Raw genomic sequence first — 25,931 nt, 5'->3', positions numbered from 1 at the left:
CTTGCATTTCACAAACATCCTAGCTCCCTAGTCTCATCACCTTGCATCCCAGTCAAGACTGGCTGTCCCAGGTCAGGGACATGGTTCAGGATGAGTGGCCCTTTGTTCAACCTAGGATGTCTGGACCATGGGAATGGGTCACAGGCTCGGGGTGTTGGCAGAGTTGAGGCAAAACAAGTTAGTCTCCCAGACATTGCCCCAGAGAACCTCACTGCAGGGTGGCAAGAAGCCAAAATTTATGTCACGTCCCCAGAGCCTTTTTCCCCCCAGCTGAGAACCTCTTGGCAGCAGAAATGTCTCAAGGGTCCTGAGGACAATTTCCTTTTAGAGAAGACAGGGCTGGGGGTGTAGAAGGAGATCTAGAACTCCCATAGGCCCTGGAAGCCTAGAACTAGAGCACCCATTCTAGAACGTCACAGGTGACTCATGCTCCTCCCTCTCCCACTACCCACAGTAGAAGCTAGAATCTTCCCCATCAGAGCATCAGGGCTCCAGGTCCTTGATCCTTATAAAAGATCAGCAGCTCCATAGGACATGTTATCAAGAGGTATTCTAGAACATGTCTCCCCAACAGGTCCTCTCTCAGTGTGCCAGAGTGAGGCTATAGGGCCTCATCTATGGTGGAACCAGACAGACTTTCCCTGGACATTTTAGCTGCTGTGCTTATGACCTTCATCTAGAGGGCACATCCCATATGTACATTCTAGAACAAATGGCACCTTGTGACTTTTCACCTGAGGGGACTAGACTTCATCCATGATAGAACTCCTCCCAAGTGTACCTCCCAGCAGAGGCACCCCACCCTACACTTGTACCCCTTCATATTGCTGTCAGCCCTCACCCCTCAGGGTTCTTTATCCTGCCAACACATGCACTTTCAGATCCCCAAGTCCCCTCTCATACTCTCTGCTCTAATTCTCCTCCTGGCCAGCTCCCCTTCCTACAGGAACTGCACCAACCCTGTCCAGAGATCCCCCCAACTCATCCCACACCCTCAACAGCCTTCTCCATCCTTCTCTGAGGTCCCCTCCCACCACATGGCAGCCCTTCCCCCCACACTCCCTGAGGGGTGCTTGGGCCCCAGGCAGTGCCTTCTCTCTTGTGGACCCACCAGGGATGATGTGGGATGAATCTAGGCCAGGGAGAGTTAAGACCCCTGTGCCAAGCATTAGATGGCATTTCCAAGAGAGTGTGGCAGTCCATGAGGGGTAGCACCAGTTGATGCCCTGTGCCCTGGTCCAAGGGAACTTAGAGAATGGGCCACAGGGCTTAAAATGAGGCCTAGGGCCTCCACAGGGTTGCCTTCTCCCCTAAGGGATCCTAATGGTGGGGCCACTCTTGGATCCAAAGATCTACTCCCACTTAGCCTGGTAGCCCTGAAAAGTCTAGACTCAACACTGTGGTCAATGTGGGGTCAGCCCTGCCTGCCCCTTTGGGAGGCAGACTGTGCCTATACTGTGGTCTCATACTCTAGCAGCTCCTGGGAGGTGCCCATGCTCCGGTACTGCAACCGGGGCGTGGCAGGCGACGAATACTCCAGTGCCAGAATGGTCTTCCGGAGCCGGCGGTCAATAAAATGAGCATCCCATGCTGGGTACTTTTTCCGAGGCAAGTCAATCCGAATGACAGGCCCCTCTGTCCGCAAGGGGCGAGCCACTGGCGTGGGAGGCAAACCGGGTCGCACCTGGAAGACAGGTGGTGTAGGGGTCCCGGCTCGCTCACCTCCCACTGCAGCCCCATCACGCTCAGCGCCTGTAGTCCTCGGCAGAGACCTTGGCGGACTTGTGATGGCGTCAGCTGGAGGACCACAAGGCCCTGGGGCTTCGGGGAAGATACAGCCGGGTGCCTGGGGACCCAGCATGGGGCCATTGGGGTGCAGGAGACAGTAATAGACACACATGAAGAATATGCCTAATGCAAAGCTGGAGGCCACCACACAGACCAGGATGAGGGAGTAGAAGTCAGTAGAGAAGTTGCGGCTGGAGTACCAGAAGCCGGTGAGCGCTGCATTCTCTAGCAGCACGATGCAGTAGTAGAGGGTCACACGGCGGCGGCTGCGGCCCTCCTTGACGTTGAACCAGCAGAAGATGTAGATGATACCCACCACCATGTTGTAGATGATTTCCTCCCACTTGGACATGCAGAAGTCTGTCTCGCCCTGGATAACCCAGAAGGTCATGATGCACCAGTGGGCTACAATGAAAATGCCAAAGTAGAGCCTGTAGACACTGGCGAAGAGGGCGAAGGCCAGGGTTCGGGCCGCGATGGTGAACAGGTGCCACAACACTTGGACCACAGCACCCTTGTAGGACAGAGGTCGCTTGTCATCTCTGGAGTCTCTCAGCACCTTCTGGTAGGATGCCAGTGTCCAGGCCAGGGACACGAGGGAGGCAGAGATGGAGAGAGCTGTGGAGACAGGGTAGGGGTGGGATGGGCTGGGTTAGGGATGGGTCCAGGTTGGGGTCTGGGGAGGAGGAGGTGCTGGGTCAGGACCTGGGTTCCGAGCGGGCATGAAGGTCTATGGATCAGGTGTGAGGAAGTGGGGTTGGCGTGGAGTGGGGTCTTCAAGGGCAGGGATACGGGGATGGGGTGGGGGACAGGTTGGATACTTCTGTGGGTGTGGGAGCATAAAGAGAAATAGATTTGGTGTGATTTTTGATCTTCATAGGCATTAAGTCTAGGATTCGAGTGTGGGGTGTAGCCAGGATTCAGGGGTCTTGGTAGAGGGTGGGAAATTAGGGTCCAGGACTCTGGGAGTAGAAGAGGGGATCAAGAAGGGATCATTAGGTCATGGAGGAGTCAGGACACCATTAGAGGAGGGGAGGCTAGGTCTGGAGGGACAAGTAAAGTTGGGCAGAACTAAGGAGGAAAATCCCACGTGGGACCCTGCATTCTGGGCTGGAGAGAGGGCAGAAGGTGTCCCCGAGGGGCCTGGGAGCTAGTGATGGAACTTAAGACAAGACACTGAGGTTAAGGAGTGTGTAGGCGGGAAGACCAGGAAGTGCGTTAGGGATAGGTGATGTGTTTTTTTGTGACACTGACTGCCTTGGACTGGAGTGTTTCAGAAGGGGCAGTGTTGGCGTGAACAGTAGTACCTGGTACAAGGGAGGAGACCAGGACATCGAGTGAAGGGATAGGTAGATAGATTCTCTGGAAATTGATGGTGATTGAACAGGTCTGTAAAGCAAGGGGTCCCCAGAGGGCACAGGCTGGGACTCGGTTTGTAGAACATAGCCAGTAGAGGGCTCCCTCAGGGGGCCTAAGCTTGGAAGAGACAACTCAGACGGGAGAGGTATGGAGAGGCCTAGAAGGTGGTGAGGACAGTGTGTTTCCCTAAACTCAGAGCAAGCAACTCTGCCTTGGGAGTCGGGCGTAGGGAATCCCCAGGGGTCAGCGGGTGATGGGTGGGGCTCACCAGTCAGCAGTTCGGGCTCTCGGCCGCGGTGGACCAGCAGACTGAGCTGCAGCACCAGCTGCGGAGCGCTGCGCAGGAAGGTCTCCAACAGACGTAGCATGCTCACATCCGCGCTCTCGAACAGCATCCGCCAGTAGAAGTGACGCCGCAGCCGCTCCCCACGCCAGCGGCTCTGCAGCCCCAGGTACAGGGCGCGCAGGTACCTGCGGGGGAGGTGGTACTCAGGTCTAGGCTCCTCCCACTACGTGTTTCCTTTCCTTTGCCTCCTGCCTGCGCCAGGGCAAGTCCCCACCTCCAGGACCTACTGTGACTGTAAAATAGGTTCTGCAGGGTGTGGTTGCAGATCACTGAGTGCACCAGTTAGCGTCTCGCCTAGTTCTATCCTCATCTCCAGTTTGGAGGAAGGAACTGGGAGTCAGAGACCATAGCATTTGCCCAAGGTCACACAGCGGAACCAAAACTCAATTCTAGGTAGCGATGAACAGACCACATGGCTTCTTACTGGAAACTTTGAAGAGATTTGTTCATGGGTTTCCTGTATGGTTCACAGCTGGTGCCGATCCGAGTCCTGACCCATTCACTGCTCCTGGCCTCAGGGAAACTGCTCACCCAACAAACTTCATGGTTGCTTGGCACAAGCCATGGACATTTAATGGTCCCCCTCACCATCTGGCTTTTATACTTCTACTGTTTCTTATACCTGGAACACCCGCTCCCTGTTTCCACGCCATTCCCAAACCTGGGTAAGTTTTGCTTTCGTTTTAAATATCAGACTTCTACTGACCATGTTTTGGAGTTAGGAGCGTCCCTCAGCTTAGCCCCGCTGCCACCCGCTTCTGCCACAGCCCTCGCCACAGCAGGTTGAGCTTCCTGGCTAGACACACATCTCCTCCAGCTGTGAGCTCCAGACCAGCGTCTACATCACCTGCTAAGTACTGCACACGGCTCTTACCACACAGTAGGTGCTCAATCCACATGTCCACAGATGAATGGATACATAGTTGGTAAGTTTGTTGACTTTAATGGCTCCAACAACCTTGGAGCAGGAAGGGAAGGATCTAAGGTCTGAGTTCCATTCCGGATTCTACTTCTAACTTACTCTCTTGAGTCCCCACTCCTTCTGAAGTAGCTGAGAGGACGGATGGTAAAGAGTATTGCCCACATGGTTCGAGGAACTGAGTCTAGTTTCCCCTCGTGACCACAGAGCCTGTCTCTCCCCAGTTCCCAAAGAACTTTGATGCATATGACTGGTTAGCTCTTTGCCCAAACCTCAGAGGATTCTCTAAAAGTGGCCTCCCCAGAAAACAGATGGAGAGTGTCCAACACGGATCCAGTGACCTATTGCCTGAACTTCAAACTGAGGCACCAGGGATGGGAAAGTGCTGGCATTTCTAGGACACTGAAACCAAGGGACCAACTATATATATGTTGTGCTGACAGCCTGTGGAAGGAGCCATGGCCCTGTAGGGCCTCCATGGTAATGAGAGGGGTGAGCTTGGTGGCTCTCACTCCTCAGAACTAGTCTTCTAAGTCCTGGGCTCTGTTCCCCAAAATGTGGCCAAGAACATGCAACTCGGTGTCCTCTTGGCCCTAATTAATGCTACTGACACATTCCCAATATGACACCTGGTAGCCAGGAGGGGAAAGAAGCTTTTCCTTTGGCTGCTGAGTGGCCCAGGACTGGGCTGTGTTTCTTCTGATGAGTGGTGGTAAGTCATCTCCCTGTGTCATCCATTTTTCTGAGTCTCCTGCTTCTCCCCGTGACTCACGCATAGGATCCCTACAGTCAGCACCTTTCAGCCATATAGCAGGAGTGCTTCATTCTAGCTCTGTATTAGGTTCTTGTCCCTACATATCTCACCCTTCCATGACAGCGAGATGAAAAGCTTTGTCAAGGAAGAGGAGCAAGCTTTCCTGCAAGAAGTAGTTTCTCCCTCACCCCGTCCTCTCTCTCCTTCTTTCTTTTCTGACATTATCTGTGGTAGCCCAGGCTGGTCTAGAACTAAGTAGCTAAGGATGTCTTTGAACTCCCAGTCCTCTTGCCTCCACCTCTGAGTGCTGGCATTGCAGGTATGTGACACCATGCTAATTTTTTTGTTTGTTTCGTTTGTTTTTAAGGTAGATTCTCGTGTAGTCTAGGCTGACCTCAAACTCCTTACTTGGCTCAGGCCTTGAATTCCTAATCCTTCTGCCTCCACTCCCCACCTCCCTTCCTATAGGCACCACCATCCTGGTTTTGATTTCAGTTTTAAGTACACGTTGTTTATAATCCCAACACGTGGGAGGTTGAGTCTGGAGGACCACAAGTTCAAGTCCAGATTGGGTTATGAAAAGAGACTTTGTCTGGAAAAATGAAAACAAGTCAAATAAAGTACAATAAAAACACTAGTGGCGGGGGGGAAGCTGGAGAGATAGCTCATTGGTTAGAAGCACTGGCTTCTTTTCCAGTCGATCTGGGTTCTAATTCCAGCACCCACATGAGAGCTCACGGCTGTCTGTTCCTTCATTTTCAGGAGATCAAGTGCTTTCTTTTATGGGCACTATACTCCCATGGTGCACAAACATACTTGCAGATAATATACCCATGTAGATAAAATGCAAATAAGTAAATCACACACACACACACACACACACACACACACACACACACACACACACACACACTTGGGGACAGTAAGAGAAGAGGGATTCAGTAGAATGGGCAGATGTGAAGTAAAGAGGCCATGACAGCCCATGTCCTTCTGGGCTGAAGTTTGCTGGACTGGGACTAGACAGGAGGCTTCTAATGAGACAGGGGCTCAGGAAGACCAGAATTTTCATAACTCATCACCTTGAGGAATTTCATCAAATTCTGTAACCAGTTCCAGGCTGCAAGGCTAGGGCTCTGCTCAGTAGCGGAGTGCATGTTTAGCTGCACAAAGCCCTGGGTTCCATCCCTGAAAAAAAGAATCTAGACTGGACAGTATAGATTAAATTTTAATCCGAATCCCAGAATTGGAGGTGATAGGATCAGCTCAGAGCTTCAAAAGCACACTCTGAGGGCTGGCTTGGAGGAAAGCCAAGGAGAGGCTGGGGCTGGTCCTCCAGGATAGTGGTGACAGAGTTGAGCTAAGGGAAGGGTACACCAGGGGGGAAGAGAACAGACCAGGAAGTGGCCAGTGGTGAGGGCTAAGGGGGGAGGAAGGTCTCAGGGCTTCTGGGGGACCCAGAATACAGATCTTCACTCTAGGCCTCCACGTCTCCTGCCCTCCTCATTCCTGAGGCTCTGACTTCGAATAGAAGGGAGAGGCCAGCTGGTCCAATGTGCAGGGGCCTGGGGAGCTGGGGAAGAGCAATACCCTGGAAGTTTCTCCGAATCTAGAAGACCATCTGTTTCCGCCCAGGTTAGGATGAGGGAGGCGCCAGCCCCGCCAGCATCCGTCACCACCTGGCAGGCCTCCTGCTACCTCCCCGCCCACTCCTCCTCCCTCCTCTGCCAGCTTTCAGCTAATGGCAGACAAAGGGCTCACATCATCCAGACCTGGGATGGGGAGGGGTGAAAGGAGGTTTGTGCCACCCGTCCACGGAGCTTGGGGGCGTAAGAGAAGCACAGAAACCACACTGCCTAGCCCTTTTGAGCCCAGCCTCACTCTTGTCCTTTTGGCAACAGGACCAAAGCAGTGGTTGCTCCTTCCAGCCAGCGCTCACTACTCGCTGCCAGGGGCCCGTGAGATGTTGGAGGCTTGTGGGGAAAATGGACTTTAAAACACGGGGAAAACCTACAGAATTGAAGTTAATAAATGTTTAATTAAATGTCTGCAAAACAGAACATGATGTCAGCTAGTCATTTGCAATTTTGCTTTTATTGGGTTATATATAATTTACATTTGATGTTTCATGTGGCTGTATTTTAATATGCTTGATGTTAAGCCACTGAGGTCTTAAAACCATACTGTCTAGGACATGCAACCTTATTTCCCTGGCTTTTCCCCTTCCTCTGGAACACGGCTGTGTACCCTATGTGCATCACAGTCACCAGAATGAAGATCCCCAAGGTAAGATGGCTGTGTGAGTTTGTGTCCCAGCCCTGCCATGGACCCTGCTTTGTGGCCTTGGGTCATTTCAGCTTTCCTGGACCTTATATTTTTCCCCCATCATTGTAAGCACCAAGTGATAAAGAGATAACGGTAACTTACAAACTGTCGGGATGTGGGCACAGCATCAGTGAGAGAAGCATGTATTGGGTGGGGGTCTCTGACTCCTTGTGGCCACAGAGCGACTGCTCTTGAAACCTCCTCCAGGAATCCCCCTGCATGCTACATCCTATTCCGTTGAAAAAGCAGATGTCACCATAGTTGGGGCAGAACACCCACACAGGACACCTCAAAACACATCCAGTGCCACTCCAAGCCATCTCTAGGGTGGGTGCCACCAATTGGTACAAGTGCCCATCATCATCTCTTGCCAGGACAACCACATCAGCCTTCCCTTCTCAGTGGATCTCATCCATCCACTCCCACCCCCTACAGTTCATTCTCCATATTTCCCAGCGGGAAATTCTTAAAGGCTTACAGATCTGGTCACTCACTTTCTAGAAGCCTTACACAGGCCTCTTATCACACTTGGAACGAGACCCAAGCTTCTCCCCTCAGCTTGCAGGCTCCCAACCATCTGGCCTGATCCTTTTCTCACTGTGTCTCAAACTACGGGTTGCTTGTTCTCCGCACCCCAGCTGCAGCAGGAGTTCCCTGCCAGACTCGTTCCAGTCTCAGGACTCCTGCACTTGCTGTGTGCTCAAGCCTGGAACACCCTTCCCCAGATCCTGCTCTGCCTAGCTACTCATCAGCTCCCTCACACATTCTTAGAGGCCACCCATCCCACATTGCGCCTACCACCCCCAAGGTTCATTCTAGTCCATCGTATTCCTGCCTTCCCTCTGGTCCTCTAGCCTTCATCTCCTGAGTGCTGGGATTGCAGGTGTGAGACACCACATCCTGTTTATGAAGGGCTGGGATCAATCCCAGGGCTTTGTGGATGCCGTGCAAGCATTCTGCCAGCTGAGGTTGGTCTTCAGCTCCTAGACCTTTTCTCTCTATTCTGTCACTGGTGCTCCACGGGGCAGGGGCCTCGTTTGTAACGGTCACCAGAGTGCCCTCTGCTTTTGCACAGGTAGAAGGCAAGTATAAATGTTGAATGAACTGATAAAGAAGTCTTGTGTGTGTTTCCTTCCTGGTCTTTGCAGGCTCTGGGCTTCTCTGTCTCAGTCCACACAAAGCCAGAACACCTCCCAGAACTCCACTCCGTGTATTCATTCTGTTGTTCTTCCTCCAGGAAGTCTTCCCTGGTGCCCCTTTATGATTGTCAGATGTCAGTGGCCTGAAGCCCAGACTCTGCAGCCAGTACCCTTAACCTACAGGCCACTGTAGCTTGCGTCCTCACTTTACAAGGGTATAGAGATATCTAATGACATTGAATTTCTGGTTCCTAGTCTTCTTTTTTTTTTTTAAAAATTTTTGAGATAGGGTCTTGCTATACGACTCTGGTTGGCCTAGAATCTACTAAATAATCTAGAATGGCCTCAAATTTATGAGATTGCTCCTGCTTTATCTTCCCAAGAGTTAGGATTGCCGATGTGAATCTTGTTGTGTCATTTCTGACTTCCTGTCTCTAAACCAATCAAGATATTATTTCATTTCTTGGTGTGTGTGTGTGTGTGTGTGTGTGTGTGTGTGTGTGTGTGTGTGTGTGTAGGCATGTGTGGGCCATGTGTGGAGGTTGGGGGACATCCTGTGGGAGTCAGCTCTTTCCTTCTCACATGTGAGACCCAGGAATCAAAATCAAGTGGTTAGGCCTGGTAATAAGTGTCTTTGACTTCTGAGCCATCTCGCCAGCCTCCAGCTCACTGTCTGATGCTAAGAGAAGAAGCGTGCTCTAGAAGAGAAAGCTGAGGAGCCAATAAGCATAAACAGGTGGGGCTGAGAGCAAAAAAGGCCTGGCCTGAGAAGTGGAGGCCAACAGTTAGTACTGGAATCCACCTGCTCTGGATCCATGGCTTCCTCAAGACCCTACAACCTCCATGAGCAGGCAGCAGAACCAGTAAGTGGACAGAATTCACTCTTCTTCCCCTATCCGGTCACTCCTGTGGCCCAGCATCTTCTAGAGCCCAAGGGATTTGCTTTAATGGAGACAAGGAGGTGCGTCACTGTCCCTGAGAAACTTGAGTTCAGTCCTCGGCTTACCCATCTCTCTCCTGTGAGGTAAAGTTCCTGTCATTGATTTTTGTCTCCATTCAGACAGGCAAACGTGGCCTCAGACCTCAGATCATTGTCTGTTAGTGGTGCCTCCCCTTGAACATCGGTCATTTCTATCCATTTACCATGGTCAGTCAATCCGAGGGTCTCTTTCTGGGACGCTGCACCATCACACCTGTCTATGCTGTACCATCCTGTTCTTCAGATGCTACATTCCTCTGACAGCCTAACCTACGTTCTGGATACAGTGTTTTTTCCCCTTCTGTGGGTCTCTCTGCCTGGGGTTTCCAGTCCTTCAGTGGTCCATCTGCTGGCCTGCTGCTCAGCTCATGGCTCGGCATGACTGCCCGTTTTCCAGCCGTTCTCTCCTGCTTGATTTTCTTCTTCCTGACTCTGGGTTCTTCTCCTGTCTGTCTGTGTCTCTCACATCCTCAGCTCCTCCATCTGTCGGTCTCCGAGTTTCTGAGCCTGTGTTCTCTCCCCTCACCACTCCCCCTCAGGGCTCTGGGCCAAAACCACAACAGCTTCCAGAGGCTCCTCCGCTCTGCTTGCTCCATCGGGGAAGCAGCCTGCAGGCCTGCTAAAGACCCCTGTCTTGCCCTGTGACATCTGCTGGCTGAGGGTGGGGCTGGGAGGCAATGGGCCTCCCATCCTCCAAGTCCTTCACATCTGCAGGATGACAGACAGTGTGCAGGGCCTGCCGATAATGATATCAACTCACATTAAGCACCAACCTTCCGGCACAACTGGGGAATCAAAAAAGTGGTAATGTGGTACAAGCAGACACATAAGCAAGGCATCTTGAAGGATGCTGCTCAGGGGCTTTGTCAGGGAAGAAACCTGGTACTTTCTAGCTAGGCACGATCATATTTGCCTGTAAGCCTGTCCATGGGGAGCTGAAGCAGGAGGATTGCTGGTCTGAGGCCAGCAAAGGTTAGACCCTATCTCAAACTACAAAACAAGTAAGCTGAGTCGGAAGGGTTCCTGTGAATCCAACACCAGCCTGTGCTACATAATAACTTCCAAGTTGGTCTGGGCTACTCAGTGAGACTCTTGTTTCAAAACAAAACAAAAAGCCAGAATTGCTAACTGAAAGAGGTTGGTAGTTTCTGGCCAAGTTGAGTTTCCCACTAAAGCTGTCCCTAAGAACAGAGGGCCAGAGAAGATCTGTCTGGCTAGGCGAGTTCAATGGGCAGTTTCTTTTCTAGGGGTTCTCCACCCACGGCAGACAGTAACTGCCATTCGTCCACTATATTCTGTTTTGGACCTTGCTAAAATCACGTGACTTCTGTGACTGGGAGCCCATCTTCTGATGAAGAGACTGGATATCATCAAAGAAAAAGTTCATTTGATGTGCGTGTGGGGTGGGTGTTGGGGGCTTGAGCTCAGGGCCCTGAACGTGCTAAGCATGTGCTCTGTCCTTGAACTATCTTCTTAGCTCCACTTGACATTTATTTCCCAAACACTGCTGAGTACCCTTTGTGTGCCAAGAACTATGGTGGACACGGGTGGGGTTCTTCCAACCCATTTGTAGGAATATTTTTTAATAATGAAGGCCTGGACACTGATTAAATCATTGTGTAAATTCGAAGAGACCATGTTCCCTAGGCTCCAGTCATGGGTTTTGTGCTGCAGCATAGAGAATACCAGTGGGAGTGGAGAAGGTTCTACAGACAGGGAGGATTCTCTGGGAGTTGTGATTGCCGAGCGATCTGAAGTAGGTGCAGAAGCTAAGCAGGTGGACAGGGGAGGAGGGGAGGTTTTGTAGAGGAAACAACTTGAGCAAAGGTCTTTATCTCATGACCCAGGAAGGTTCTAAAGAGGAAGGTTTTAGAGGTGACAGCTGTGGAGAACCTCATGGTGACAAGAGTGGAGGGTAGGTCTGCTGCCCGTTCAGGAAAAGGATGGGCTTTTGTCAACGAAGGAGACAGTTACCAGTCATTTGGAAGAGGTACTCTTCCAACTCCAACATCCGGACAGCAACAGAGCTGTGTCTCAGGACACGGAGAGGTGCCTCAATGTCGCCAGCGAGAGGATCAAGCTGAGTGGAGGAACCCAGGCCCCACCTGTGGGGTTTGCTGGAGAGCCCAGGAAGAATGACCTCATCGTCCCCTTCTCTTGGTTTATGCCTCAATTCTGAGCACTCCTGCACGGATGCGAAAATAGGCCCTTCCTGGGGTTGGCAGCCAAAAGAATCCTAAATGTCAGTAAAGAATGTGATTTTACACGTTTGGCTCCCATCTCATGTGGTGCTGGGAGCCAGGCTGTCTCCCTTCTCCTTCACAGCCCCTGGAGAGCCACAGCCCCTCTTCTTCACTGGCACCAGGCCAAACACTTCCGGCCACTGAGTTTAGGCCTTAGCTACAAACCTGTGACTTTCTCCCACCCCACCCTCTCTCACCACCCCCCAGCCAGAGGCTCTATTCTTGCTCAGTGGAAAAACAGAAAAGCTACTCTGGGGTAACATTTTTGGGACCAGGCTTCTCACATCCCTCCTTTCTCTGGGCCTCAGCTTTGCCAGCTATGTTATGGGTTGGTGATGTGCAAGAGAGACTAAAGCTTAGAGCCCTGTGCTCTGAAGGTTCTGAAGGTCCTTTTTTGCTCTCCCCCCAAACCCATGCCCCATCCTGTCCCCCGCCTCTGGGTGGAGCTAGGATGTTCAGAGACAGTGGGGAGGGGCCTTCATTCCAATCTCCTGGTGACATTTGAAGGTATCTGGAAACTAACGCAGACAGAAAGAATCACATCTGGCTGTTTGTGGTCTCACGGAAATTCCAGAAGTAGACTGATCTCATTTGCGGGGTGTGTGTGTGTGTGTGTGTGTGTGTGTGTGTGTGTGTGTGTGTAGAGGCACACTCTATCTAAAGAGGAAGCCTGCTTCAGCTCCGACCACCCACATCCTAGGAGAGGATACAGTTCAACGACAGAGGCTCCATTTTGTTTCCCCTTCTAACATTTTCAAGCCCACCCAGAAATTAGGACATTAACCAAAAAGGTAAGTCCCACGTTGGGAATGATGGTGACTAGTTAATGAGATATCAGACGATGTTACAAGGAAAACCCTTCTGTGCTCTCATGAGTTTATATGCACCACATGCTTGGCAGTTACGAGCACTTGTTGCTCTTGCAGAGGACCTGGCCTTGGTTCCCAACACCTATACGGTGGCTCACAACCATCTGTAACTCCAGGTCCAGGGAAGCCGACGCTCCCTTCTCACCTCCACAGGCACCAGGCACACATGGTGCATAAACATACATGCATGTAAAACACTCCTATACATTAGAAAAACCCCCCACAAACCAGGCTTTGGGGAACACACAAGCCCAGTGATGACAGCAAACTGGGAATCCAAGATGGGTTGATCCCTGGACGTTCACTAGCCACCTAGTCTGGTTTTCTTGGTGCAGTTCCAGGCCAATGAGAGACTCCTGTCTCAAACAGGCCCCTGAGAAATGAGCCTGGAGAGTGCTCTCTGACCCATATACACATGCACATACACACCTGCACACGGTACACATATGTACCTACAGGCAAAACACTCATACACATAAAAATAAATTTAGAGAAATTAAATTTACTTAAAAACACGTCCATCCATCCCTCTGCTCCCATCCCAAGGGCTCAATAGCTGTTGGTGGCTGAGGGCTGCCACATTGGACAGTGCAGACCCAGAACTCTGCTGAGCCCACAGGGTCATCGGACAGCAGGCTACGAAACTCTACAGAACCGGGCTCGCCGGGAATGCACGACATTAATGATACACTGTGGAGTTCGTCAGCCTAGTCATTCTGCTCCTATATGTTTGGAATTTAATGTGCTAAAAACTAAAAGGCTGCTTCAAAGAGTAGGGGACAGCAGGGATGGAGCTCCGAGGTGGAACATTCACCTGACCTGTGTGAGGGACTGGATTTGATCCCAGCGCCACAAAAACCAGGTGAACTAAAATTAAAAACCAAACACATAAAATGAAAGCAATAGAGAGTAGGCGAGATTATGGGGAAGAAACACATCCCAGGCTGCGTCTCCCCAAATGCCACCAATCTGTGGCCTGCAAAGTGACAGTCCAGCAGCATGGGACTTGGCATTACAAGACCCCAAGTCAGGGCTGCGAATTTAAACCATAAGGGTGTTACAGTCATCTCATGTGTCCTTTAAAAGGAAGAAAAGGAAAGTCCCAACTTACAGTATCTCTGGCCGCCTGCTCTTCACCCTCTCTCCTGGTAGGCATTAGTGCCCCTGCGAGAGCTCTGAGGTGAGGTGGTCTTGCCTTTATGCAAAACCCCTCAACCCCTTTAACGTCAGGTCCTCAGTGTGCACACTACATTGGAGCCACAGAACAAGGATCTTCCTTGGCGGGACAGTAGGTGAGGGTCACTGAGTATTAGGACCCCCGGGGTTCCATTCCATCCCCTTTTCCTTAAGCAATAGGATGGACTTAGCCCATAAGGGTAGCAACACTCAGTGCTTTCTAAGAATGTACTCTGTGACAAGTTCTGACATCTTTAAAGGAACCCAGAGAGCTGAGCCATCATCTCTCTCCCATCTCATAGACAGCCTCTGGCTGATGGAGCAACTGTGCCCAGGATCACACAGCTCCAGGGTGAAGAGATCCTGACCTGCCCAGGATCCAGAGTGATCCGAACTCCTCGTTTTCTTTCCCGAGCCCTGGGAAAACTCAGACCGAAACCCTCAGTCCCTCACCTAAACTTTATAGACAGGAAATGACTCACCCAGGACTCCGACCTCAAAGGTTCATCCACATTAGTAAGCACCCACTTCACACAAGGAGTTTTACTTCTTCTGTGTCCTAAGTCAGCTATGCCTTTTTCCTCTGGGGAACTGGACTCTGGTTTTCACGTTGAACTTTCCCCTCAGCCCACTGGCAACTGGAGGCTGAGGCTGGAGTCTTAGCAAACCTCACTGCTGTGCCCAGACTGCAGGCTTTGCACTGCCAGCTCTGATACTACAGCTTGAAACCAAAACCTGTTCCAGCCGGCTCCCCATCCAAGAGCTGGCTGAGTGCAAGGCCACCAAAGGTAACAGGGACACAGCCAGGCCTCCCCAGGCTTGTGATCTGTGGGGAAACCAGTCAGATGGGCTGACAGGAGTGAGTGATGGTCCCAGGGTGCGGCTGAGGAAGAGCCTGGAATGCTGGCAGCAGGTACTTTATTTTACATTAAAATAAAAACATTTTAGCTGCTTTTCTGTTGTTTTTCTTCCTTCTTCTCAAAATAACACCTGATTGGTCAGTCTATAAGAAAACACTTAACCAAGTTAGGGGGATGGTCAGTGTGTAAAGCACTTGTTGTGCTAGTGTGAAGACCAGCATTTGAATCCCCTGAGCCCATGTAAAGTGTGTGGGTGTGTGTGTGTGTGTGTGTGTGTGTGTTGCAGTGGTGTATGTGCCTGTAATCCCAGCAATCCTTTAGTGAGAGAAAGCAGAAATAAGAGAATTCCCTGAAGTCGGTGGGCCAGCTAGCCTGGTGTGCACAGATGCAAAGCAACAAGAAACCCTGTCTCAAAGTGCAAGGCTAGGACTGACTACCCAAGGTCGTCCTTTGACCTCTACACATGCCCATAGCACATCCCCTCTTGCACTCACATATGAAGGGACAAACACACACTCACACAAAAAAATTACACACACACACAGAGACACAGAGACACACAAATACACACACACACACACACACACACACACATATATATATATATATATATATATATATATATATATATATATATATATATATACATATATATTTTCAAAACTGGAAAGATGGCCCAGCAGTTAAAAGCACTTGCTGCTCTTACAGAGGATCTGAGTCTAGCTCCCAGCACTCAGATCACACCACTCTCAACTGCCCGTAAAGTAAGCCAGGATCAAGTGACCTCTATACTAGCTTCTGAGGGCAGCTGCACTCTCATGCACACCTCCCTCCACATGTATACACATAACGAAAAATTATTTTTACAAAGCATACACATAGTTAGCAGAAGGCAAAATGGTTTAGAACTCACACACAGGTGGACTTGGGAGGCCTGATCACCTGATTATCAGCACTGGCTTTGCTAGTAACCGGGAGCCTAGTCCTTTCTGTAACTCAGCTTCACATCTGTAAAATGGGTCAATAGTGCTAGCTAACAGGGAGCACTGCTATGTGCTGAATAATGCTTAATAATATGTAAAACATGTTCTATGTATTCATTCAGTATGCCTGCACACATGGCTAATATGCCTACACACAGGGACTGTTATCCCTTCCTCAAAGATGAGAAGAAGCCAAGGTTTAGAGAGGTCGAGTGGCTTCATTGAAAAACGTGTAGGTGGTGAAATAGGGTTTTGGGTTCTGCAGGCCCTTGTTCTTCATCCTGACTGTCACAGAGGCAATGATTTAATCTAAGTCTTAATAAGCGATGACTCTAATTTTTAGTAATATTCAATTTTTTAAGATAGGGTCTAACTCTATAACCTAGCTGACTATGTAAACCAGGTTGGCCTTGAACCTGTCTCCCAAGTGTTGGAATTACAGAGGCAGGTGCCACCGCACCCATCAAAATAACTGAGTTTTCCAACCCACATGGGTGTAATCAATTATGTCCAGAAGTAATATCTTCAAACAATGCAAGAAATACCTAATTATAGGCTGGGGATATAGCTCAGATCACAGAGTGTGTACCTCCACAGCCTAAGTCCTAGACTCCATCCATACCCAGCACCACATAAATCGGGATGCAGTGACATGTCGTGCAGTCCCAGCTCCGAAGGAATTAGAAGTTCAAGGTCATCTGAGGCAACTTAGTGTTCATCAGAAAGACCTTGTCTCAAAACATAAACAGACTCAAAATCTAATTAGCAAGTGGAAATCTCCCTTAATCATATCCCTTCTTGATGAGATGCGACTGGGTGGCTGGAATATATAACTCTCCCATAAACAATGCTGCCAAGAAAATTTCACTTTAGGAAAATATAAAGATGATTTTTGCCCAGTTGAATAAGCAAAAGATGGTGTGAGGGGCTGAGGGTGGTTTTGGGTTTGTTCAGGGAAAGCTTTCAGAAAGAGGCAACGTGGAAGTCCCTTAAAGGGACTTAGTTAGGGTTTCTATTGCTGCAAGGCCATGGCCAAAGAGTTTGGGGGGGAGGGTTATTCCGCTTACACTTCTATATCCATATTCCATGTTACCAAAGGAAGTCAGGACAGGAACTCACACAGGGCAGGGACTGGAGGCAGAAGCTGATGCAGAGGCCATGGAAGGGTGCCAGTCACTGGCTTGATCCCCATGGCTTGCTCAGTCGGCTTCCTTTAGAACCCAGGACCACCAGCTCAGGGACAGCACCACCCACAATGGGCTGGGCCCTCCTCCATTGATCATGGTTAAGAAAATGCCTTATAGCTGGATCTCATGGAGGCATTTCCTCAGTTGAGGGTCCTTCCCCTCTGATGACTCTAGCTTGTGTTAAGTTGACACAAGAACAGCCAGGATAAAGGAGTGTAGGTTCCCTGGTGGGGAGTGAGAGAGGGTGCAGAGGGAGGAAGCAGCCCTAGGCATCAGGAGGGCCAAGTGCTCTGAGGCAGGATGTGGGGAGGGGAGCCAGGGACGTCCCTGGGCTCCTGAGTATCAGATCTATGAATTCCACTTTCTTCTAGTTGTGGGTAGGGAGGGGTGGGGAGGGAGGGACAGGGCAGAGGAAGCCCATAGCATTTCCAGGTGCAAGAATTTGAACACCTTCACAAAGGCAGGATGGCTAATAGGAAAGACCATAGTAGGCCTCAAACCACTTCCTCCTTTCCCCAGGGACCTTTGCCCCAGCTGCTGGGGTTCAAAGCCATTTCCTTGCAGCCCTCCCTCCCCCTGGCTCCCCAGGGCTTTTCGCCTGTGTGGTCTTTATAGATCAGAGGACAGGGCCTAAGTGCAGCCTCTGTGTCTGTTAGGAGTGGCTCTGGTGGCTGCCCAGACAACAGGGGAAGGAAGGGCGGAGAGCAGAACGAGTTGGGGAGGGTCTCCCCGGAGGAGGGTGGGGAGGCCACAATGAAACAACCCTGCCAAGTCGGCACAGGGAGGAACATTTGTGAAGGGGCCGTAGCCAAGTCCAAGCGATTGTAAACATGTTTCAGATGTGGGTGTGATGATTCAAAATCCTAGACTCATAACCAACACAAGAGAAGTGGGTACCCGGGTGGAAATGATGGAGAGAGGACGGAGAACCGTTTGGAAAGACTGTGACTTGGGACGGACATTACACACATATGTAAATAGCAAGGACCAATTACCATCAGGTGTCTGCTGAACACGGTACCTATATTGTTTAGCTCGAGACACCCCAAGCCACGTGATGGTGCTATTGTTATCCAGACCCAGGTTAAGTTATGACCTTTGCTCAAAGTCACAGAGAGAGGAAGATGCAAGGCTATTGCTGATTCTAGAGGGTGGGTTGTGGGCATGACCCACAAGCCCCTCACTCACTAGCCCAGCCATCACCCATGTGCCACCTCTGTAGTGAGGCTGTCCTCCCCAAGTCATCTACTCTGCTACTCACTAACTCCTTGCTCTGTTTCAGCTTTGTATGTGTGGTGTATGTACCTGTGCGCATGTGCAGGTGTGCACACGGAGATCACCGAAGGGTATCCTTTTGTCTCACTCTCTGCCATATTCCCTTGAGACACAGCCTTTTACTGAATGCGGGGGGCAGGGGGGCACTATCAGCCAACAAGTCCCAGCCATCCTCCTGTCTCCATCCCTCAGCCAGCACTTGGGTTACAGGCACATGCAGCTTTTTCTGTGGGTACCAGGTATCAGAGCTCAGCTCCTCAGGCCTGTGCAACTTCACTGAACCATCTACCCAGCCCTACTTCATCCTCTCACATAGCATATACCACCGTGTGACCCACTGCCGTCCACACTGCCATGTTAATCGTTTCTTTATCTTTGGTACTTAAAACAGTTGTGGGTATACAGCAGGTGCTCCATAAATATCTGCAGAACAAGTAACTGCAGATTAAATCTATGAGTGACACGCCACTGTGGCTCACAGCCCCCTCTCATTATTGGCAACTATTCACAGGACACCGGTGGTGCTAGCCCCTACCAGTTCTTTTTTTAAATTACATTTAAATTAATGTATTTTGTGTGCACCTGTGTAGGGGTGGTGTATGCATGCCACGGCTCACATGTGAAACTCACAGGTTCCCTCTTTCTACCATGTGAGTCCCTTGGATTGATCTCAGGTCATCAGGCTTCGAGGCATCCTCTACCTACCAAAATGTCCCCCTTGTTCTGCCACCAGGTTTTGAATACTTAAATGATGGGAGCCCTTGCTAAGTCCATGGTATGTGTTACCTCATTAAACCCAAAGCAGCACAAGAAGCAGGTAGGTGCAATTATGCTCTCCCCTTTGGAAGGCATGGGGATTAGGTGGCTTGAGAGAGCAAGGGGTGCAGGATTTGAATGAAGCCCCTGAATGAAGAGTTCACACAATTCACACTACACCAAAGATCGAGCTCCCCAGAAGGGACCAAGAGCTTGATTTCTCGGCTGCACTGACTCACTGCAGTTCTCTGGAGTGTAGGACTCGCTGGCACACACAGGCAGTGACAGTGCAGCAGGACTTACTGTATGAGGGAGGCCCCGGAAGCTCACTGCCACCTCCTCCTCCTCCCCACCTCAGGGTGCTCAGACTCTGACAGCCGGGGAGGAATCCCATGCCAGGTCTCCTCCACTAATTGGCTTAGGAAACCATGCTTATCTGGGCAAAGCTGGGGCCCACGAGTTCAAGATTAGGGAGAGCAGGATTCATGGCTTACTGCTTTGCTGCCCACAGGATCAGAGAAGGCAGAGTTGGGACTTTAATTGGCTTAACAGCCCTCGATGGCTTAAAGGCTCAGAGGGCTGGGGTGGGAGGTGGTTAAGGGCAGGCTGGTGTCCAGGCCACAGCCGGATTCATGCCTCACCAAAGGATCTGTTTGCTGCTCTTCCAGGGACGCAGTCTGTTACTGCTTCAAGGCATTTTCTTAGGATCCCCAATGCCATGTGAGGGGTGGAGCTGGGTCTGAGACTAGACAAAGCTGGGTAGCAGCCTCCCTCCCCCTACTTACCTCCTGTAACCTCAATCAAGTTCCTTGACCTCTCTGAGTTTTGCTTCCTTGTCTGATGAATAAATGCTATCACTAACTGCCGAGGGAAGGTTTTAATACAAGGTGCCTGGAACCTCTCACACAGCCCTCGCTACAACATGGCAGGCGTGTGGTGTCTATGAGCTCCTTCCTTTTATGTTTTGACTAAAGGACCTTATATCTCTTGTAAGTGTTTGCCCAGGGTTGTATAAAGAACACCCTGCCCCAGTGTTTCCTTTGGCTGATGCTATTTTTTTTAAGTGTGTGTGAGTGTATGGTTGAGTGTGCATGTGTGTGCTGCTGCACAGGTGTACAGAGGTCAGAGAACAACTTGTTGGAGTCAGTCTCTCCTTCTACCACGTGTGTCCTGGAGAGTGAACTCGGGTTGTCAGGCAGGCTTGGTGGGGACACCTTTATTCACTCAGAGCCATCTCATTGGTCCTCACTGACACATTTTTTTTTAAAGAATCTTAGTAGTTCAATTTCCCATTGCCCTTGAAAAGTCAAGACCTGGCAATGTTGAAACCATGATTTCTCATGGCATTATTAGAGAGTGACCAGATGGTATCTTCATCTTGTCTAGGACACTTGTATTCTATAACACCCCCCTTGTCTGACACCCCAAGAACCCTTTCTGGCTTTTTGAAGGCACTGTACAGTCCTGAAAAGTTGAAATTAACTTTATGAATAAAATTCAGAACTAGGGTGTGGGATCAGGAGGAGAATGATCAGCATTCTCTCAGGCGTTACCCCAGAGGACTCAGTTTTCTCTGGTTGCCCCAGTCTCACCTCTCAGAACATCTTCTGGAACACCTCATGTGGTATGCCAATGTCTTGTGCCAACATCACTTAATTTCTAGGCATGCCAGACTGCATGGCTTCTCTCTACTTCCTCTGAATATTCCTATTTATCCAGGCCCCTGGCAGTTTAAGAATCCAAAGCTTGTGGGACAAGGGTCCGCAGTATTTAGTGAGAGCAGACCCAGAGTCAGAACTGTAGCTGGGTTAATGTGGCCTGCTGTGCACATCCCATTCCCTATAGCCATCTCTATGAGATCTCTCCTAATTGACTGCAGAGTCTGAATTTACTGAGCAGTCAAGCTGGCAGTAATTGCTTTCTAGCTCTCTGTAGACCCCAGCCTCATGCGTGGAACAAAGTACCCAGCAGGTGACCAACTCATTTCAGAGCCCGTCCAAAGGGCAGGTGTTAGGAGGCAGAGGATACAGTATTACAACCTAGACATAGAAAGGGTATTGGGGAAGGACCCCGAATTGACCTTGATGACCTTAAGCTGTTCTGGGCAGCAGGTGGTCACACGGAACTGTACCACATCATTATGGATCCTGAGAACGATATCGAGTCTTAGGAGCACAGCATCCAATTATGGCATTTCACACACAGGGAAACTGAGGCTCCAAAACGGAAAGAGCCTGGCCCAAGGTCACTCCCCAACCGAGATGAAAATGTAAGTCCTCTGAATGTACACCCTCCCCAAACCCAGCATTTCCCCACAGTACACAGTTTCCTCATCGCTACCTACGCCGTTCCTCTGCCTCCCCCTCTTTCCACATTCTTATCTCCACGCAACAGAAGCCGGACTTCCTATCATCGTGTAATCTCACAATCTCAGACTCATAATTCTTCAAGCTTTGGGGAACACTTTGGTGGCAGAATTGCAAGGTGGATAAATTGAATTTGGGTTTTGAAGATGCAGAATCTTGAGTTCCAAAGCTCCCAGTTGATCACTATGTGACCTTGGGCAAGGGTGCCCCCTCTCTCAGCCTCCCTTCCCCTCATCTGCCAAGTGAAAATTATAATACTAACCACAAGGTAGAATTATTAAGAGAAGACACAGGAGAGAATGAAGGTTAAAAAGGGCAACCAGTAGGCTCAGCAGAAACCGAGCGCTTAATAAAATAATTACAATAGCATTGTAAATTAGGGTTCAAGTGCCTAAGAATAATGCTTTTTTAAAAAATGTGATCAATTCAAAAACTAGGACCATGCAAACTCTAAGATTTTTACGGGCCTGATACTATTACAGGCAATTTCTTCCCCTTCCTGAGAGATTCTGAGTTTAAAAATACTATGCAATGGACACAAATGGCTTCCCCAAGTTAGGCTCCTCAAGTTAGGCTTCCCCCCACTTGCATTTGATTGTTCTCCCTTCCAAGTCAGCTCATCTCCACTCTCACTTTCCCAGTGTAGAACAGTGGAAATATCAGAGAGCGGTCTTTTACATTCAGAACCATGGAGTTCAGTGGACCCTCAGCCATTCCCAGCCACTCCCCCACCATACCCATCTATGGTCGGTCCTTCTCCCTATTGGAGGGAAACTCAGTTTCTGTTCAAGAAAGATTACTATTAGCCTCACGTCTGTGGGTTCTGAATGGGGAGGAGGGTAGCCTGTGAGTTGTGGGGCAGCTGGCCCACTTTAGGCTAAAGGGAAAGGGGGGTGAAGCTTTGGCTACCCAGAATAGGAAGTTACCATTTCAGAATCTAAAAATAACTCACCATCTGTCCACTTGGGCACAGAATGATAAATGCAGATTAGTTCCTGGATGTAGACATGAATATTTTTGCGTGTCAAGCTAATAATAATAAGACCATGAAGAGTGTTTTCCCCTTTCCCCTACTCCGGGGTAAGAGAAGGGGAATACACATCATCTTGGCTAGGGAAGAGGAGGAAACTAAGGCAGAGAGAGAACCAACCACGGAAGAAGAGTGACACCCAGCAAGTGAGCAGCTGGGGCAAACACCAGGGGTCCAGTTTCCAATGCTCAACTCAGAACAATGTCTTCTGACTTAGGCAGAGTACATGAAGATGCAACGGAGTAAATAATCCCCTTCCATATCTGAAGAGTGGCTTTCCCCTCGCTTTCCACACCTCCGTTATAATCACAGTCATCCCTGACATTCCCAAAACATGCTCCAGCCTCCAGAGTCCCCACACAGACCTCCTCTTGCCTGATCATCCCAACAGGTTAAAAAGCAGTAAGCCAGCAAGATGGGAAGAGTAGAGATTCCCCTCATTTCGCAGGTGAGGAAACAGACTTGAAAGGAGGAGGAGGTGTGCCTAAGAACACACAGTAAGCCAACCCATTTTGTCATTGCAGAGTACAGCCCAAGGAGCTAGAGTGATTCTGATTTGAGAGGAGCTGTGGTTTAGAATCCCCCCTCTCTCCAATTAACTCAGCCCAGCAGGCACCCTACTTGCTGGCAAAGGATGAAGCCTGGAAGTGAACAGTTTGAATGAAGCCCCAGCGTTTGTTTTCCGGTCTGAGGACTAAGGGGCAGCCAGTAGCCATCTAATGTCAAAGTCAAGATTCGAAATCTCCTTGGTCCCTTTGGGGGGATGGGAGGGCACTGTGGAGCTCCTTAGGAAGTAGGAGCCAACGAGTGCTGAACTGGGTTCACCTCAGGCCCTTTCTCTACAAAACCAGGAAGTTTGGGCGGGATAGTCATTTAGCTGCCTTTCCCAGGATGTTGGGGTGGGCTGCAGTTCAGAACTGAGTACCTGTGAGCGGTAGAGAGGACTTCAGAGTGATTTCCTAAGTCGAGGCTTGGTACCAGGACCTGGATGGAGGAAGGGTCAGGACTGGAAGGATCCCTGCCGTCCTATTTCAAGTAACACTTGTCCCCATGCTCCCTGACTACTCTTTGCTCACACAGCACTCAGGATCTCTGACCCGATCTTGCCCCATTAGCCAGATCAAAGCTATGGATCTGGGGTCCGACAGAGTTTGGCAGAGGTGAGGAGCTGACTGAGAAGAAATCAGAGCTGCAATGGAGTGTGGGTCGGGGTGAGGATCAGGACAGGAGCAGGGCGGGCTAGAAAGGTCAGAGCAGATCTGGGGCAGAATCCCACTCCCGGGACTCAAGCTTCCTTCACCTGCTCTTTTCCTACCTCCAGACCTGGCCGAGTTGCAGGAGGTGAACGAGGGTCTGCAGTAGCCAGACGCAGAGGCGGCAGCAGCGGCGGCGGTAAGCGCCGGCCGAAGATGGTGCGGGCCGGGGAACCAGCTCGGGGCTACCTTCTTTGGTCCGGAAGGCGACAGCACTGTCCTTGGTGCTGATGGCGGCTCCGACTATGTCGCTGTCCTTGGTGCTGACGGCGGGTCCCGGGGTCCCTGTGGGCTCCGAGTAGTCGTAGACGAACCAGCGGAAGCTGAGCAGCTGCACGACCAGTGAGGGCAGCAGCACGAAGAGCAAGGTGAGGCCGAAGTAGGTGCTCTGACCCTGCAGGTAGTAGGAGGCCGCCAGCCACAGGTCGGTGGCGCCGTCGGAGAAGAACACGAGCAGCGCGCACAGCACCCAGCAGCAGTCCCGCAGCTCGTAGCGTGGCCCCGGGCACCCCGCCTCCACCGGTCCCGGACCCGCGATCCCCGCCGCAACCTCCCCGCGCCCTCCCGCCCCGCCCCGATCTGCTCCCGCCGGCCCCTCCGGCCCCGGGCCGGCCACGGCCGCCGCTCCATCCGACTTCGCGGCCATGTTGGCGGAGCAGGAGGCGGGGAGCGACTTCCGGGCGGCGGAGCGGGTGGGGTGCAGAGTGGGGAGGACCCTGCGCGGGCGGCTCCCGCCTCCCGCTCTTCCTCCGCCGCTCCTCTTCCTCCTCCCCTCTACCTCAATTATTCATCCTTGCGGGCGCCGCCCCGCCCGGGCTCCGGCCTGGATGTGGGCCGCCCCCTGGGAAGGGAGGGGGCCGGGGAGGGGAGAGCATCCCAGGTCACCCTCGCATGGCTTCCTCGGAGGCGTGGGGCCCAACCACATGCTTTCTGCCTCTGGCCTCCCCCTTTGATTGCCCCCGCCCTATCCTCTCCTTTTCCATTGATCTCCTGCGGTACCTCCGGTGGTTTGGGTCTTTCAATGTCCCAGGAGGGTGGGAGTCTGAGAATAAAAGGACAGAGGTTGGGGCAGCTGCTTGGGCACCTGCCATAACCCGTTAGCAGTCACTCCTTCCAACGCCACTTCCTAGTTCCCCCGTGTTCACTTATTGTTTCATCCCCTCCTTTGATCTTGAGAGATCTCTTTTCTCATTGTCTTTTTTCAAGCTGAGAAACTGCAGTTCTGAGTTGCGGTCTTCTTTCAGGAACCGCGTTCATCTGGCCACTAGCCCGATTAGGGAAGGCAGAGGAAAGAGATGGGAGGGAACCCCTTGGGGAGGAAAGAGCAAGTGCAAACAGCTACTCCCACCACCCCTGGAGGCCACATTTTCTAGGGTGTCCGGAAGGGAGGTGGAGGTGCAGAACGATAGAACTGGCGATTTCTGGTGGATAGGACCGTGAAGGCCCAGAAGGTGGCAACGGGGTGGGGGGGGGCGCACCTGCTGCAGAGTGTCTTGAGGAGTTATGTGGCTAGGTCAGGTTTTAGCAAGATGACTTGACAGCCGAAGTGGAGCAGGGATCACAAAGCAACAGCCTGGAACTGCAGAGACCAGAGGGACGTCATAAACACAGTCCATGAGAAGAGGTAGAGGTCTCTCATGTGCCTGAGTACTTCCTCCCAACCTCCCACTTTGGCTTGGTGTCATATCCTAGGACATCGAACCGTTTCTTTGTCATTATTCTAAGCAAGGAGGAATCACTAGTTATTTCAGACTCACAATTTATGTGGTCTATATTGTTTCGCCCATTTTATAGATGAGGAAACAGAGTCATAGGAATACGTTTAGCGGCTTAATTAAGATTATGTAGTAAGTGTTAGAAACGAATTCAAACCTGGCTCTTGAATAGACTTTGGAAGCTCAAGGGAATGAAGAAGAGGGAGGAGGGGAGGAAGTGAGGTGGAAGGACCACCCTGCCTCAGAGTGACAGGGAAGACAGGAGGAGACAGCTGTCCTGGGCTGGGTGGAGCAGCCATCTGCTGTCCTGCAGCCTGGCTTCTCTTTCGTGTCCAGGGACTGCTTTGGTCTCGGTGATGCTTGGGGTACCAGCTGAGGCCTAAAGCTAAAGGCAGAAGGGAGTCAGTCGTTAAGGACTAAGAGAGTTTTCCAAGCTGGATTTGAGGCCAGCAGCCAATGTTTAGACTGACAGCAGGCTGGGGTCTGAATCAGAAAGACCCATCTTTGGTTTTTTTGTCTCCTACATAGAAACCAGTCTAACATATAGAACCTTAAGTGGGGTCAGAAGAGTCAGTCGGCTCCTGCCACCCTATGGTCGGTCCTCAGTGATCT

The 25,931-nt window shown here is 50.8% G+C and overlaps 1 protein-coding gene and 1 long non-coding RNA gene across 5 annotated transcripts; one reads left to right on the top strand and one right to left on the bottom strand.

The window, feature by feature from the left end:
* Nucleotides 1–638: 638 nt before the first annotated feature.
* Xkr7 (XK related 7) lies at nt 639–25,082 on the bottom strand. 2 transcript variants are annotated; one of them, NM_001012092.1, is made up of 3 exons: nt 23,667–24,413; nt 3,416–3,618; nt 639–2,406 (listed from the first exon to the last, which is right to left on the bottom strand). In NM_001012092.1, exons 1-3 carry the CDS (start codon nt 24,248–24,250, stop codon nt 1,451–1,453), a joined length of 1,743 nt encoding a protein of 580 aa, NP_001012092.1. In that variant the 5' UTR covers nt 24,251–24,413; the 3' UTR covers nt 639–1,450. The 2 variants fall into 2 exon arrangements, with proteins under 2 accessions (NP_001012092.1, XP_038960996.1); XM_039105068.2 differs by having other exon boundaries at nt 2,182–2,464; nt 23,667–25,082.
* LOC108350503 (uncharacterized) lies at nt 3,466–7,221 on the top strand. 3 transcript variants are annotated; one of them, XR_005502968.2, is made up of 3 exons: nt 3,466–3,599; nt 3,966–6,798; nt 7,065–7,221. It is a non-coding gene; the product is annotated as an uncharacterized LOC108350503 (long non-coding RNA). The 3 variants fall into 3 exon arrangements; XR_005502969.2 differs by having other exon boundaries at nt 3,966–4,158; nt 4,261–7,215; XR_001837326.2 differs by having other exon boundaries at nt 3,966–4,419; nt 6,645–7,215.
* Nucleotides 25,083–25,931: the final 849 nt, after the last annotated feature.

This window comes from Rattus norvegicus, chromosome 3 (assembly GCF_036323735.1).
Source record: "Rattus norvegicus strain BN/NHsdMcwi chromosome 3, GRCr8, whole genome shotgun sequence".
In the NCBI taxonomy this organism is placed as follows: Eukaryota; Metazoa; Chordata; class Mammalia; order Rodentia; family Muridae; genus Rattus; species Rattus norvegicus.
The sequence above is the reverse complement of the archived record's forward strand: the minus strand, read 5'-3'. Positions and strand labels throughout refer to the sequence as shown.

Coding starts and splice junctions, on each gene's coding strand:
- Xkr7 (NM_001012092.1), bottom strand. CDS start 24,250: ATGGCCGCGAAGTCGGATGGAGCGGCGGCCGTGGCCGGCCCGGGGCCG. Junction 3,619..23,666: donor CAACTCGGCCAGGTCTGGAG/GTAGGAAAAGAG, acceptor CCTCCCCCGCAG/GTACCTGCGCGCCCTGTACC. Junction 2,407..3,415: donor AGAGCCCGAACTGCTGACTG/GTGAGCCCCACC, acceptor CTGTCTCCACAG/CTCTCTCCATCTCTGCCTCC.